This window comes from Xenopus tropicalis, chromosome 1 (genome assembly GCF_000004195.4).
Source record: "Xenopus tropicalis strain Nigerian chromosome 1, UCB_Xtro_10.0, whole genome shotgun sequence".
In the NCBI taxonomy this organism is placed as follows: Eukaryota; Metazoa; Chordata; class Amphibia; order Anura; family Pipidae; genus Xenopus; species Xenopus tropicalis.
In genome coordinates, this window is record NC_030677.2 from 182,030,407 (window position 1) to 182,042,003 (window position 11,597).

General features: G+C 40.6%; 1 protein-coding gene across 2 annotated transcripts in view; it reads right to left on the reverse strand.

The window, feature by feature from the left end:
• The window catches only part of rasgrf2 (Ras protein specific guanine nucleotide releasing factor 2), a 123,433-nt gene extending 119,240 nt beyond the window's left edge, over nucleotides 1-4,193 (reverse strand). Inside the window, exon 1 of one of the 2 annotated variants that reach the window (XM_031893539.1) lies at nucleotides 3,005-4,193. In XM_031893539.1, coding sequence (XP_031749399.1) covers nucleotides 3,005-3,280 — 276 coding nt within the window. In that variant the 5' untranslated portion in view covers nucleotides 3,281-4,193. The remainder of the gene's footprint in view (nucleotides 1-3,004) is intronic. The other variant, XM_002942362.5, reaches the window with a different exon arrangement.
• Between the last annotated feature and the right edge of the window lie 7,404 nt (nucleotides 4,194-11,597).

The window sequence follows — 11,597 nt, forward strand, 5'->3', positions numbered from 1 at the left end:
AATACTGTTTTTTATTGCAGAAAGACATTTTCCTGTATTAAATAGTATATTGGTGGAAGCAATAGGGGTCCATTTTTGGGTCTGGCCATAGGTTATGAATCCCTTCTGTAGTTCTTTGTGGCTGTAAACAATACCCTCTGAGATATCACCACATAAATTCATTAGTTTAGCATCAAGCTGGCATCAAAAGAGTGGGTAAATAAATATGCAAATGAAAAGAATATCTAAAAAGCTGTATTGTATGAGCTGCACAAATTCTTTGGAGACTCTGTGCCCCCCGCCTCCAACAATCACATCCACAATTCAAAGTATTTCTCCCTGGAATGTGCGCAGCTTGACATTCATACCTGCCTAGGCCTGCTGAGATATGTGAATGAATGCTATATACACTGCAAGCATCTCCAAAAGTGATCTGTAATTATGGATGCCATGTTGTATAAAAGAAATGCCAGCCTCCCTATTTCTGTTTTCTTTTTTTCCTAGTAACAATGTGTGACTTCTGTCAAATAATAACTACAGCAGCATTCTTTGTTTGAATATTTGAAACCTATATAATAGTGATCCCCAACCAGTGGCTCGGGGGCAACATGTTGCTCACCAGCCCTTTGAATGTTGCTCTCAGTGCCCCCAAACCAGGTAGTTATTTTTGAATTTCTGACTTGGTGGCAAGTTTTGGTTGAATAAAAACAAGATTTACTAAGCCCCCTGTAAGCCCCCTGTAAGCTGATAGTGTGCATAGAGGCTACGTAATAGCCAATATTAGCCGTTACTTGGCACTGACATGAACTTTTATGATGCTTGTGTTGCTCTCCAAGTCTTTTTACTTTTAACTGTGGCTCACGAGTAAAAAAGGTTGGGGACCCCTGCTATATAACAATCACCAAAATGTATAACAAAAACTAAATAGGTGACAAAAGGGATTGAAAATGTAACAATGTTTGGAGAATGACATGTTAGACAGCCCAGACCGACAGGGTTAACTGGCTGTACATTGAAAGAGAAGTTTGTTTGGTGAGGTGGCCAAGCAAGAGCATCTTTCCCTGGTATGCTCACCTTGAGGTAGACAATATTGAACTGATTCAAATGTTTTGCCCTAGGGCCAAATGATCAGATAATAACAACGGGGACACAGGTTGTCAGAATGAGGACCGCATTAACAAGTCGATGCGCTTATTGCTCTGATTACATTTTTAAACTTGTCTGTTTGATATCTGCCCAATATTCAGCCAGATATCCCATGGATAACTCATCAAAGTGTCCCATACGCAGGCAGATAATCTGCCACCTCGGACTAAAGGAGCCAAATTTGCAGCCAAAATCTGCCTGTGTATGGCTATTTTTAAGTAGAGGTGCTCAAGGGGAGTAAGTTGCATTGTGGGGCCCTAACTGATTAAGCTAGTTTTTTGAGGAGTTTGCTACTCTATAGAGAGCAAGTGTGTAGCAGGTGGCATCCCATGATGGGACCCTCTGACATCAAAGTGTCTACATAGGAAGGCTGACTTAAAGGAACAGTAACACCAAAAAATGAAAGTGTATAAAAGTAATTACAATATAATGTACTGTTGCCCTGCATTGCTACAACTGTGTTTGCCTCAGAAAGACTACTATAGTTTATATAAGTAAGCTGCTGTATAGCCATGGGGGCAGCCATTCAAGCTGGAAAAAAGGCACAGGTTACATAGCAGATAACTAGTAGATAAGCCCCATATAATGGGGTTTTATCTGTTATCTGCTAAGTAACCTGTGCCTTTTCTCCTTTGAGTGGCTGCCCCCATGGCTACACAGCAGCTAACATATATAAACTATAGTAGTCTTTCTGAGGCAAACACACCAGTTGTAGCAATGCGTGTTACTGTTCCTTTAAATATATATTATACTGTAGTATATCATATTTGTTTGAGATCTAAAGCAAGCCAAAGGACAGCAACAGACATCTACAATTGAGTGTACCCTGGGTGAGAAAAGAATGTCATCTGTGCAACTTGTCTTACAGTATTTCCTAGCCTGTGTGCCAACTATAACTCCACCTGCCTGCATCCTTGCTGCATCACTAGTGGAGTCCTGCACAGCACTTTTAAAGACCTCTTTACAGCATATTCTCCCATCCGGCCAGTCACAATCAATGTTAAGGTCCATGTCACATCTGGAGATGTGTATCTCCATCTATTAATGTTCTGCTTGTAGCTGTAATAGCTAGAAATGAATTTCATTGTTTACTAGGGGAGTTAACTGCAATACATACTGATCAAGCTACAAGTAGCAGCTACATATCATTACATGAGGCATGAGCAAGGGCAAACACATGTAAGGGTAAAACTCATAGCTGATATGTAATGCTCACTAATGTTAAACAATAATGTATGGTGATGGAATATTCAGAATTCTGCCACAATCAACTGCAGATAACAGAGCTGAAAAAAGAAAATGATACTTTGCCAGTTTTTTTTAATCAAAATTAATCCCCCAGTATTCAACACCAGCTGCCAACCAACAAACCACATCATAATGAACCTGGATTCCCTCTGTACATATCCTTAGGTTTGATACAACTAAGGGACTCAGACCCATAATAACATGTAAAGTATTTAAAGTATCCCAACCTCAGAGCCTAATATAGTGCAACTTGCATTTTAACTCAAGCGAATCATCAGGTTTGAAAACTATTGTCCTCCCTGGCTTCAACTAGATGATATGGTTAAAACTGTCATTTTTATTGATGGACAAATTGCACTTTTAAACGGATCAGCTTGGTCCTATGATAAAAAGATCTTTTAAAACCTACAGGATCAGCTTGGTCCTATGATAAAAAGATCTTTTAAAATCTACAGGATCAGCTTGGTCCTTTGATAAAAAGATCTTTTAAAATCTACAGGTATATTGGCAGCTTTGCAATAAGCGCAGCACCTGTGGATGCTGGTTAGGGCAGAGCAATAGAGAACCCAGTGAAGGTTTTCACCAATGCACAACCAGTACACCTTTGTGAAACACCCCCTTAGCTGAATACCTGCTTCTCCATGGTGTCTTTGCCCCCGCTGGCCACAATGGGTGCTATGACCCTCTCACAACTGCACCCCTCCAGCAAATAAACCCCCGAGGGTCTCCCGCTCTGCTCCGACTCGAAGTAGAAGAGGACATTCTGGTAGAGGGCAAACCACTTTTCGTGCCACCTGTTGGTCTCCGTGGCTTTCTTGCTGAGGGCGCCCCTCTTGCTCCCCTCCTTGCGGGCCAGCAGGGCCAGGTGCAGAGTGTGGCCCTCGTTAAGGCGCACAGTCTTCTGCATGGCGCTCCTCAGGGCATGCTGGCAATGCTCCCCCGGGAAGGACACGGGGCAAAACAGCACAGCCAGGGGCAAGCAGGGGCACTTGCACTGGTACTGATAGGAGCGGGAGTGCAGGCAGCGCCTCCACCGAACAAAGTTACATACAAGGGGATTCTGCGCTTCTAATCCGACTGGTGGCAAACATTAAGCCCGTACCGCTTGTCCCCATGCACTGCCCGACACTTACAGCTTGCGACTGTCTGTGCGATACGGGCGAGCTGAAAGCATTAACCTGAGCGGTTCCTCTCTTCTTCTGCACACTGCGCTCAAATTGGCTCTATCCCTCCGTGCGCAATCACACACATCACACAGTGCAGTCACACATAGGGCGCAGTGGGTGCTTCCACTCCGTTGCACTCAGTAGAGTAGGGCATTGGGAGCCCTTTGCTCCTGCAGGGGCTGCCAGGTCAGCCTGCAACAGCTATGGTGCCAGCGTCCCGGTGCCAGTGTATAGCAAGAGGTACCGCATCTCTCTTGGCATCAGCCTGAGGTACTAAAGTAGCGCTGCCGGCTCTAACCTCCCTCCCTTCTGCACATGTGCCTGGGCGCACAGCCTGTGTCCCGCCCCCAAAGCCCAGTTCCCTGTCACAGAAAGCGCTGCTGCTGACTCCGCCCCCTCGCAAAATCCAGCGCAAGTGCGGGGGGCTTAACTGGTAGGGAAAGTGGCTCTTGGGTCACGTGGGAAGAGTGACTGCCCAATTGGCTTCCGTACATTGTGCGTAGGGCACGGCTCGCTGGCTCCTCTGAGGCGCTAAGTCTCTCGCACTGTTGGTACCGCCTTGTCGTGTGTATGACAGCTCTCAGGTGTGGCTGTGCCAACGACAGTGGTTATAGGAGTTTTGGAAAGAAAGTAAACATGTGTGTGCATCTGGAAGGAGTGGATGGGCCATTACACCCAACCCCGAGGAAGCCCGTATTCTGAGGCAGGTAAAAGATGGGGGCGTGGTTAAGATGTGTAACAGAGTAGTAGGCCACGCCCTGTAGCTGGGCACCTGAGGGAGTCCTGCCTGACATTTTCCAGCATCCGCTCCCAGTTACAGGTGGCACCTACTCCATTACTGTCTACAAACTGAGCCTCATGATGGCCATCCCTTCATCCTGGGCCATCCCTTCATCCTGTTGTGACAAATTTCAGGAAAACCTTTCAGTGACACATTAAACATATGCCAAAATGTGGTTGGCATGTGGGTAGCCTAGTGACTAACAGAGGATGTATGTTTATAACATGGCCTTCAAGTGAAGATGCAGTGGATTATATAGAATGGCTCTATTAGGCTTGGTTTTTTATTGTATATTTTGCTAGGTAGGAAAGGACAGCAATTTATGTCGGTACAACTGCAACTTTACAAGCATTGATATTACAGAAATAAAGCATATTTACAGTATTTCATATCATAGGAACTACCATGATGCTAAGGTATAGCTACACAAGATTAAAGGGGATGTTCACCTTTGAGTTAACTTTTAGTATAATGTAGAGCAGGGATCCCCAACCTTTTATACCCGTGAGCCACATTTAAGTGGAAAAAATGTTGGGGAGCAGCACAAGCATGGAAATGATTCCTGGAGGTGCCAGTAAGAGTTATAGTTGGCTACTTAATAGCCCCTATGTTGACTGGCAGCCTACAGAAGGCTCTGTTTGGCATTATATTTGGTTTTTATGCAACCAAAACTTGCCTCCTTGCCAAAAATTCAAAAATGAGCACCTACTTTGAGGCCACTGGGAGCAACATCCAAGGGGTTAGGGAGCAACATGTTGCTCATGAGCCACTGGTTGGGGAACACTGATGTAGAGAGTAATATTCTAAGACAATTTGCAGCTAGTCTTACTTTTTTATTATTTGCAGTTTTTTTTTTTAATAATTTCTATTTTTGTTCAGCAACTCTCCAGTTTGGAGTTTCAGCAGATATCTGGTTGCTAGGGTTCAAATTACCTTAGCAACCAGGGAGTGGTTTTAATAGTATATGAATAGAAGAGGACCTGAATAGAAAGAAAAGTAATAAAAAGTAACAGTATATATGTAGCTTCACAGAGCAATCATTCTTTTGGCTGCTGGGGTCAGTGACCCCCATTTAAAAGCTGCAAAGAGTTAGAAAAGCAATGCAAATAATTTAAAAATTATAAAAATAAATAATGAAGGCCAATTACAAAGTTATTTAGAATTAACCAGATACACCAAAAATGAAAGTGTTTAAAGCAATTAAAATATAATTTACTGCTGCCCTGAACTGGTAAAGCAGGTGGGTTTGCTTCAGGAACCCTACTATAGTTTATATAAATCCCCTTCTGTGTAGCCATGGGGGCAGCCATTCAAGCTGGAAAAAAGGAGAAAAGGCACAGGTTACATAGCAGATAATAGATAAAAAATAGATAAACCCTAGTATTATACAGAATGTATCAATTATCTGCTATGTAATCTGTGCCTTTTTTCCTTTTCAATGGTTGCCCCCTGAATACACAGGTTATTATATAATCTATAGTAGTCTTTCTGAAACAAACACACCAGTGCAGGGCATCAGTACATTATTGTTTAATTTTTAACATTAACATTTTAATTTCTTGGTACAGGTATAGGACCCCTTATCCAGAATGCTCGGGACCAAGGGTATTCCGGATAAGGGGTTTTTCCGTAATTTGGATCTTCATACCTTAAGTCTACTAAAAAATCAATAAAACATTAATTAAATCCAATAGGATTGTTTTGCATCCAATAAGGAGTAATTATATCTTAGTTGGGATCAAATACAAGGTACAGTTTTATTATTACAGAGAAAAAGGAAATCAATTTTAAAAATCCTAATTATTTGATTATAATGGAGTCTATGGGAGACAGGCTTTCCGTAATTCGGAGCTTTCTGGATAATGGGTTTCCGGATAAGGGGTCCGATACCTGTATTACTGTTCCCTTTAACGTCTTTTTGATTCCAGCCATGGAATTGAACATTTGACTGTAGAAGTACAATGTAATAAAGGAAAGTTACATTGTAATGAAATATCCTTAGTTGTCTGTTTATCCGTCATTTAAAGTTATGTATAGAAACATTTTCTGTTAAGACACAATGGAAATGGAACAGAACTCCATGCTTATTTATAATACCCCTTATAGCATAAATGAGGTTTTTATATTGCTTTAACATTCTTTCATTTTTTATCTATTGAGTGTCTACCAGGCCTGGAATGGGATTAAAAATAGGCCCTGGCATTTCAAGTACACAGAGGCCCAAACAACCCCCAAAGGACCAATAATCAGAGCCGGTCTTACCAACTGCGGGGCCCAATTGGAGCCAGTTTTGTGTGGCCCCCTTAGTACATTGTAAATTATGCTTACTACAGGGGAATCCCTATGCTGCCATAGTTTTATAGTTTTTTAGGCTGTTCCTGCTGAATTGTGCTTAATACAGGCATACCTGCAGTGTACTCCCATTCCCCAGGAAAACTCCTTCACGGGGCTGTGTGTGCTCTGCCTTAGGACGGTGAGTGCAGAGGGTCAAACTTAATACTCAGTGCAAACTTGTCAAATCGCATTGCGAGCACAGCCCCCTGTGAAGGAGTTTTCCTTTTGTTTAGATAAGATTATATGCTGTATATGTAAGTAGCAGTCTGTGCACTTACATATTTTTTTTTTTAAATAACTGGAGCTTCGACGTCTGTGGGTGGAGGGGAGGGGGGAAGAAAAAGCTCCTGTTTTTTTCAATGCAGTGCGGGGCCCCCATTTGCGCGGGGCCCGATTCAGCGCAATAGGTCCTATGGCATCTTACAGCAGCCCCTCTGGCATCTGCAAGAATCCACTGATTGCCAGTCAGGCCTCATGGTTACCGTTGAAATCAGAGAGTGGCATTCACATAGGAGGAATCATTCTTAGCTAACCTACTCACTGTCACTTTATATTCCTGGTGCACAGAATAATGCCATTTCAGAGCCCAACATATGTGATCCAGGAGCCTGATGGGCCAAATAAGGCTGACCTGATCATTAGAACATGGGACAACTTTTAGTTGCCCAAGGCAGACTGAGCACCATGTAAACCTGCCCGATGAATATCTGGCCATGATAAATATATGGCCATGTTGGCCTGAAGTGGCCCTATTGGCAGCTCATTTTTGCCTGCACGTGACAAGCTTTAGACTAGAGCATAAAGCTGGTTATGCGCAGCTGTTACAGCTGAGGTTGTTAATTAAAGGGGAAGAAACAATCACAGAAACAAAAAGTAACAGTAAGTTTCTGCTGCATCGCAATGATGTCAAACCACCCCATGTGCTATAGCCCTTTGTTTACGTATGGAACATTTGTCTGCTTTTTGGATACCTCTTATTTTCTACTTTATGTTTGTTACTGTGACTGATTCAGTCAGATACAAGGAGTTTCACTTATTTTCTGTGTCCCTCTGCTTCGGAATATCTTTTAAAAATGTTTTTATATTTCTGTTATCTTGCCTGCTTTGTTCTTATCTACCTATCCCTATTTAGTACTAATCTAATGCAAACAAACTCAGAAAGCTCGGAAGATTCCATTAAATGCACAATTACTACAGATGCCATTCCTATAGAAAAAGGTTTCTCTTTATCAGTACAAGTACAGAGGGCTGGCTGCACTGTTTGAACACTAAAGGGTTAATTTATTACAGAAAAATCACCACTTTTTACCCACAATACATTTTTTCCCAAAATTCCAACTTTACTGGACCAAGTTTTATTGCCTTGGGTACCAGTATGGCTTGGCCCAGATGTGATGTGACCTATTGAATTTTTTCAAAAAATTTTTTCAGAGAAACTTTCTCTGTTTGTTTAAGATTTCAGCTGCCAATTTAGCCTGGATTTCATAGCTTCCTGCTTGCAGTCTAGCCGTTATAGCTGAGATCACACATTCCTAAGGGAGGGGGGAGTGAGTTTTATTAATACTTATGGTAGGGGAGAGAGGAGAGAACTGTGCAGACTCTGGCCCTGGGAATGAAGGATTTTTCTGAGAGAGTAAGTCAGATACCCTAAGAACATGTTTACAAAAAAGGAGATAAGAAATCCTGTGTTTCTTTTGATAGAGGACTCTCTATTTGTGAGTGTTTATGGCTGTATTTACACAGACCTTTTTGATAAAGCTTTAATTATTAACTTTCCTTCTCCATTAAGTGCAAAAACCCCAAAAACTCGAATGTAAAAATTTCACATATACAGTATAAGCTTGTGAGTTTCTATAGAAGCCATATTGTCACTTTGAGTTTCCGAGTTGTATTTGTATTTTTTATGTTTATGAGTTATATTTGAGTTTCAAACTCGAAAATTCCAGTATTCAAGTTTTTTTTAATTGCAACCACTTTAACAAATAAGTGAGCATTTAGTATGCAAGTTTAATTGATTTAGAAAAACAAAATCTAATTCACAAATTTGAAAATTGCTAAATAGGCCCTTAAGACTGTAAGCAGGCTATAGGAAACATTTGGAACTATGATTTTTGCCAAAGGGGGTGATAAGTACTGATTGGCTTGGAGCCCAAAGTTTTCACATGCCACATTTTGGTCTCAAAATTGCCATCAATTTTGACTGATGTAACTGATGGAATAACAGAGTAAGTTCCATTTTCAGGTTGTGGTGATCTCTGCCTGATAATCTTGTACTTAAAACTACTCTTGCCAAGCAGAGAAAACAGTGCTGTCACTTATGGTTTGTTACCTAGATACCAGTTCTAGGAAATACTAAGATTATTCTAAAGTCAGAAGTACTAAATATCACTAGTCATTTCATTCAGAGAACTAGAGCAAACGTGGGAGTTTTCTTTTAGCGATGATAATGGTCCTGAAAATTATCTCTGGTTGAACTCAGATAAGTCAATCAACAGTGACTGAGCTCCTGACTGATTAACAGTTGTTAAAGGTGATATACTACAAATAACCATGTTGTTTCAGTTTCTGCTTAATGTGCGCTTGAGCAGAACATTTTAGCTTTGTAAAGAAAATCCCAGTCTTTTTAACAGCAGCCTTTAATATTGCCAGCTTATTGCCAAGGCCCAATGGCCCTTACCGTAGTGGAAGTCAGGACCAAGGAGAAAGCTGTGTTCAAATTGTCCAGTTTGCTGTATCCAAGGGATTAGGATAGCTCAAAGTCATATTTCAGGCAAAAGATCAGGACAGGCAGCAACCAGAAGATCAAGTCGAAATAGCTTAATTTAGCCGCACCCAGAAACTTCCAGAGTAAGACTTATATTAGGGCATTGAACAAGGATCTTTGATGTCTATTCATTTTGAATTGTCGTGCCAAGCAAGACGCAATGACGTCACCACCCTGGCAGTGTATCATTATATGACAGCCATGGGTGCCGCCATTTTCAACTCACTGTCAAAGAGGAGAGGAAGGAGCGCCATTACACTTATGTAAAATGCAAAAATAAAAAAAATAGTATAGATAGACTAAAAGCAAGACAGGACAGAAACAGAGTCTATGGACAGGGCAATAAACTGGGATCAAGGAACAAAACAGGATTTAAAACCAGGAGTGTAAGGGAAAAAAAGTGCGAACCAAGAACAAAACGGAAAAAATAACCAGGAAAAAGGCAGATTCAAAAGCCACTGAAGAGCCAGAGTTGGGAATATATAATATGCAGATAACAGCTTCCTGGGCTATAAACTCGCAACTTAGCACTATGTGTAATTTGTGAGCTGTGCTTGTGTATTATTTGTCTTTCCAAACCATTGCATCTCATGGTGCCTAGGGTAGGGGTGAAATGATATAGGTGCAGAGTAGCTGGATAGTTTAATGCCTTGAAATTGCAAAGACTGATGCTGAAAAAAGAGGCAACATTTAGCTGCTAAATACTAACTTAATGGGAGTAATTCACAGGGGACGATTCATTAAAACACGAGAAAAATTCGGATTGGATACGATAATTTCTGAAGATTGCAAATATCAGGAAAATGCTTACCAAATGCGTACCAAACGATTGTAAACAGCGGCAGAACCTTTCTGAATTTTTTGCGCAAGTGTACGAAAAAGTCATGCAAGCGTACGAAAAAGTTGTGCGGGCAATGAAAAAAATTGTCAAAAATACACTCAGAGCGTTCGCGTCTTAATAAATCTTCCCCACAGTGTATTGATAGATATATAGATAAATGTGTGTGTGATTTTTAATTCTTTTATTTAATAACGGCTTTTAAGCATGGTTAGAATACACAGAGCAACAACCGTAGTCTGATTTTGTAGCACAGTGCAGACTCTTAAGAAGGTCATGGAACATAGTTAAGCAGCTTAACATTAATCTGCGGAGCATCTATTTCAATACCAGTAGGTTAGTGTGTTTGTTTAGAGGATGGAGTAAACAGACAAACAAGGAAAACCCTGGATCATATTGGTTTCTGTTTAGTAACAATAGCTACAAATATCTTCCCTTGCTAGAAAAACATCCAAGCTATTATTACATTCAATGAATCCCTCATTCCTGCAAATTTGAAAGCCTATACAGACAAGAAAGTCTACCTGCGTTCATCATCAGACAAATCTTATTCTGCTTGTTTTTTTCCTACTTAAAAGCAACTTGTATTTTAGCAATAAGTTTCAGCCTTTCCAGCGATTCCCAAACCATAACATCTATATATGCTCTTAACAGTGTTAGTTGTAGTTTGTTATAAATACTGCACTTGTGTGCGTGTATGTGAGCAATATTTTTTCTATACTAAATTAAGAAGCATAACCACAGAGCATGCAATTCATGATAAGGTCATTTATCAATTGCATACAATCCACTAATTTTTTCAAAATAAACCAGTAAGGGTAGTTTTATATTAAGTTTCCACCTTCCTGTGTTGCTAAGACATTTTAAGTAATTATTAAAACACATTTATAAAGTAGCAATATATATCACAGTGCTGTGCAATAGAAAGATATATACACCAAGCATACAGATACGGGAGATAAAGGGAGCCCTGCTCATTAAAGCTTACAATCTAAAGGATGGATGTAGGGTTCTGTTTTACAATGTGTGGGCCACTCAAGTTGCATTTTCAAAAGCATGAATGATAGTAACAGGATTGCAGTTCATCTCTAGGGACAAAACTTAATCTGTAGATGTCTCCCATTGTTCGAGCAAATAGTCGATTCGACCATCACTCTTTAATAGGACCAGATACCTTAAAGGAGAAGGAAAGTCATTTTGGCATTTTACTACCAATAGATTTGCCACATTAGTGCCACTTAGAATGCTATATTTATTCTGCAGAAAGCTTTATTATACCTAAGTATAGAGCCATGTAACCTTTTTCTGATTGCAGCTGCCATTTTAGCTTGGTGATCATAG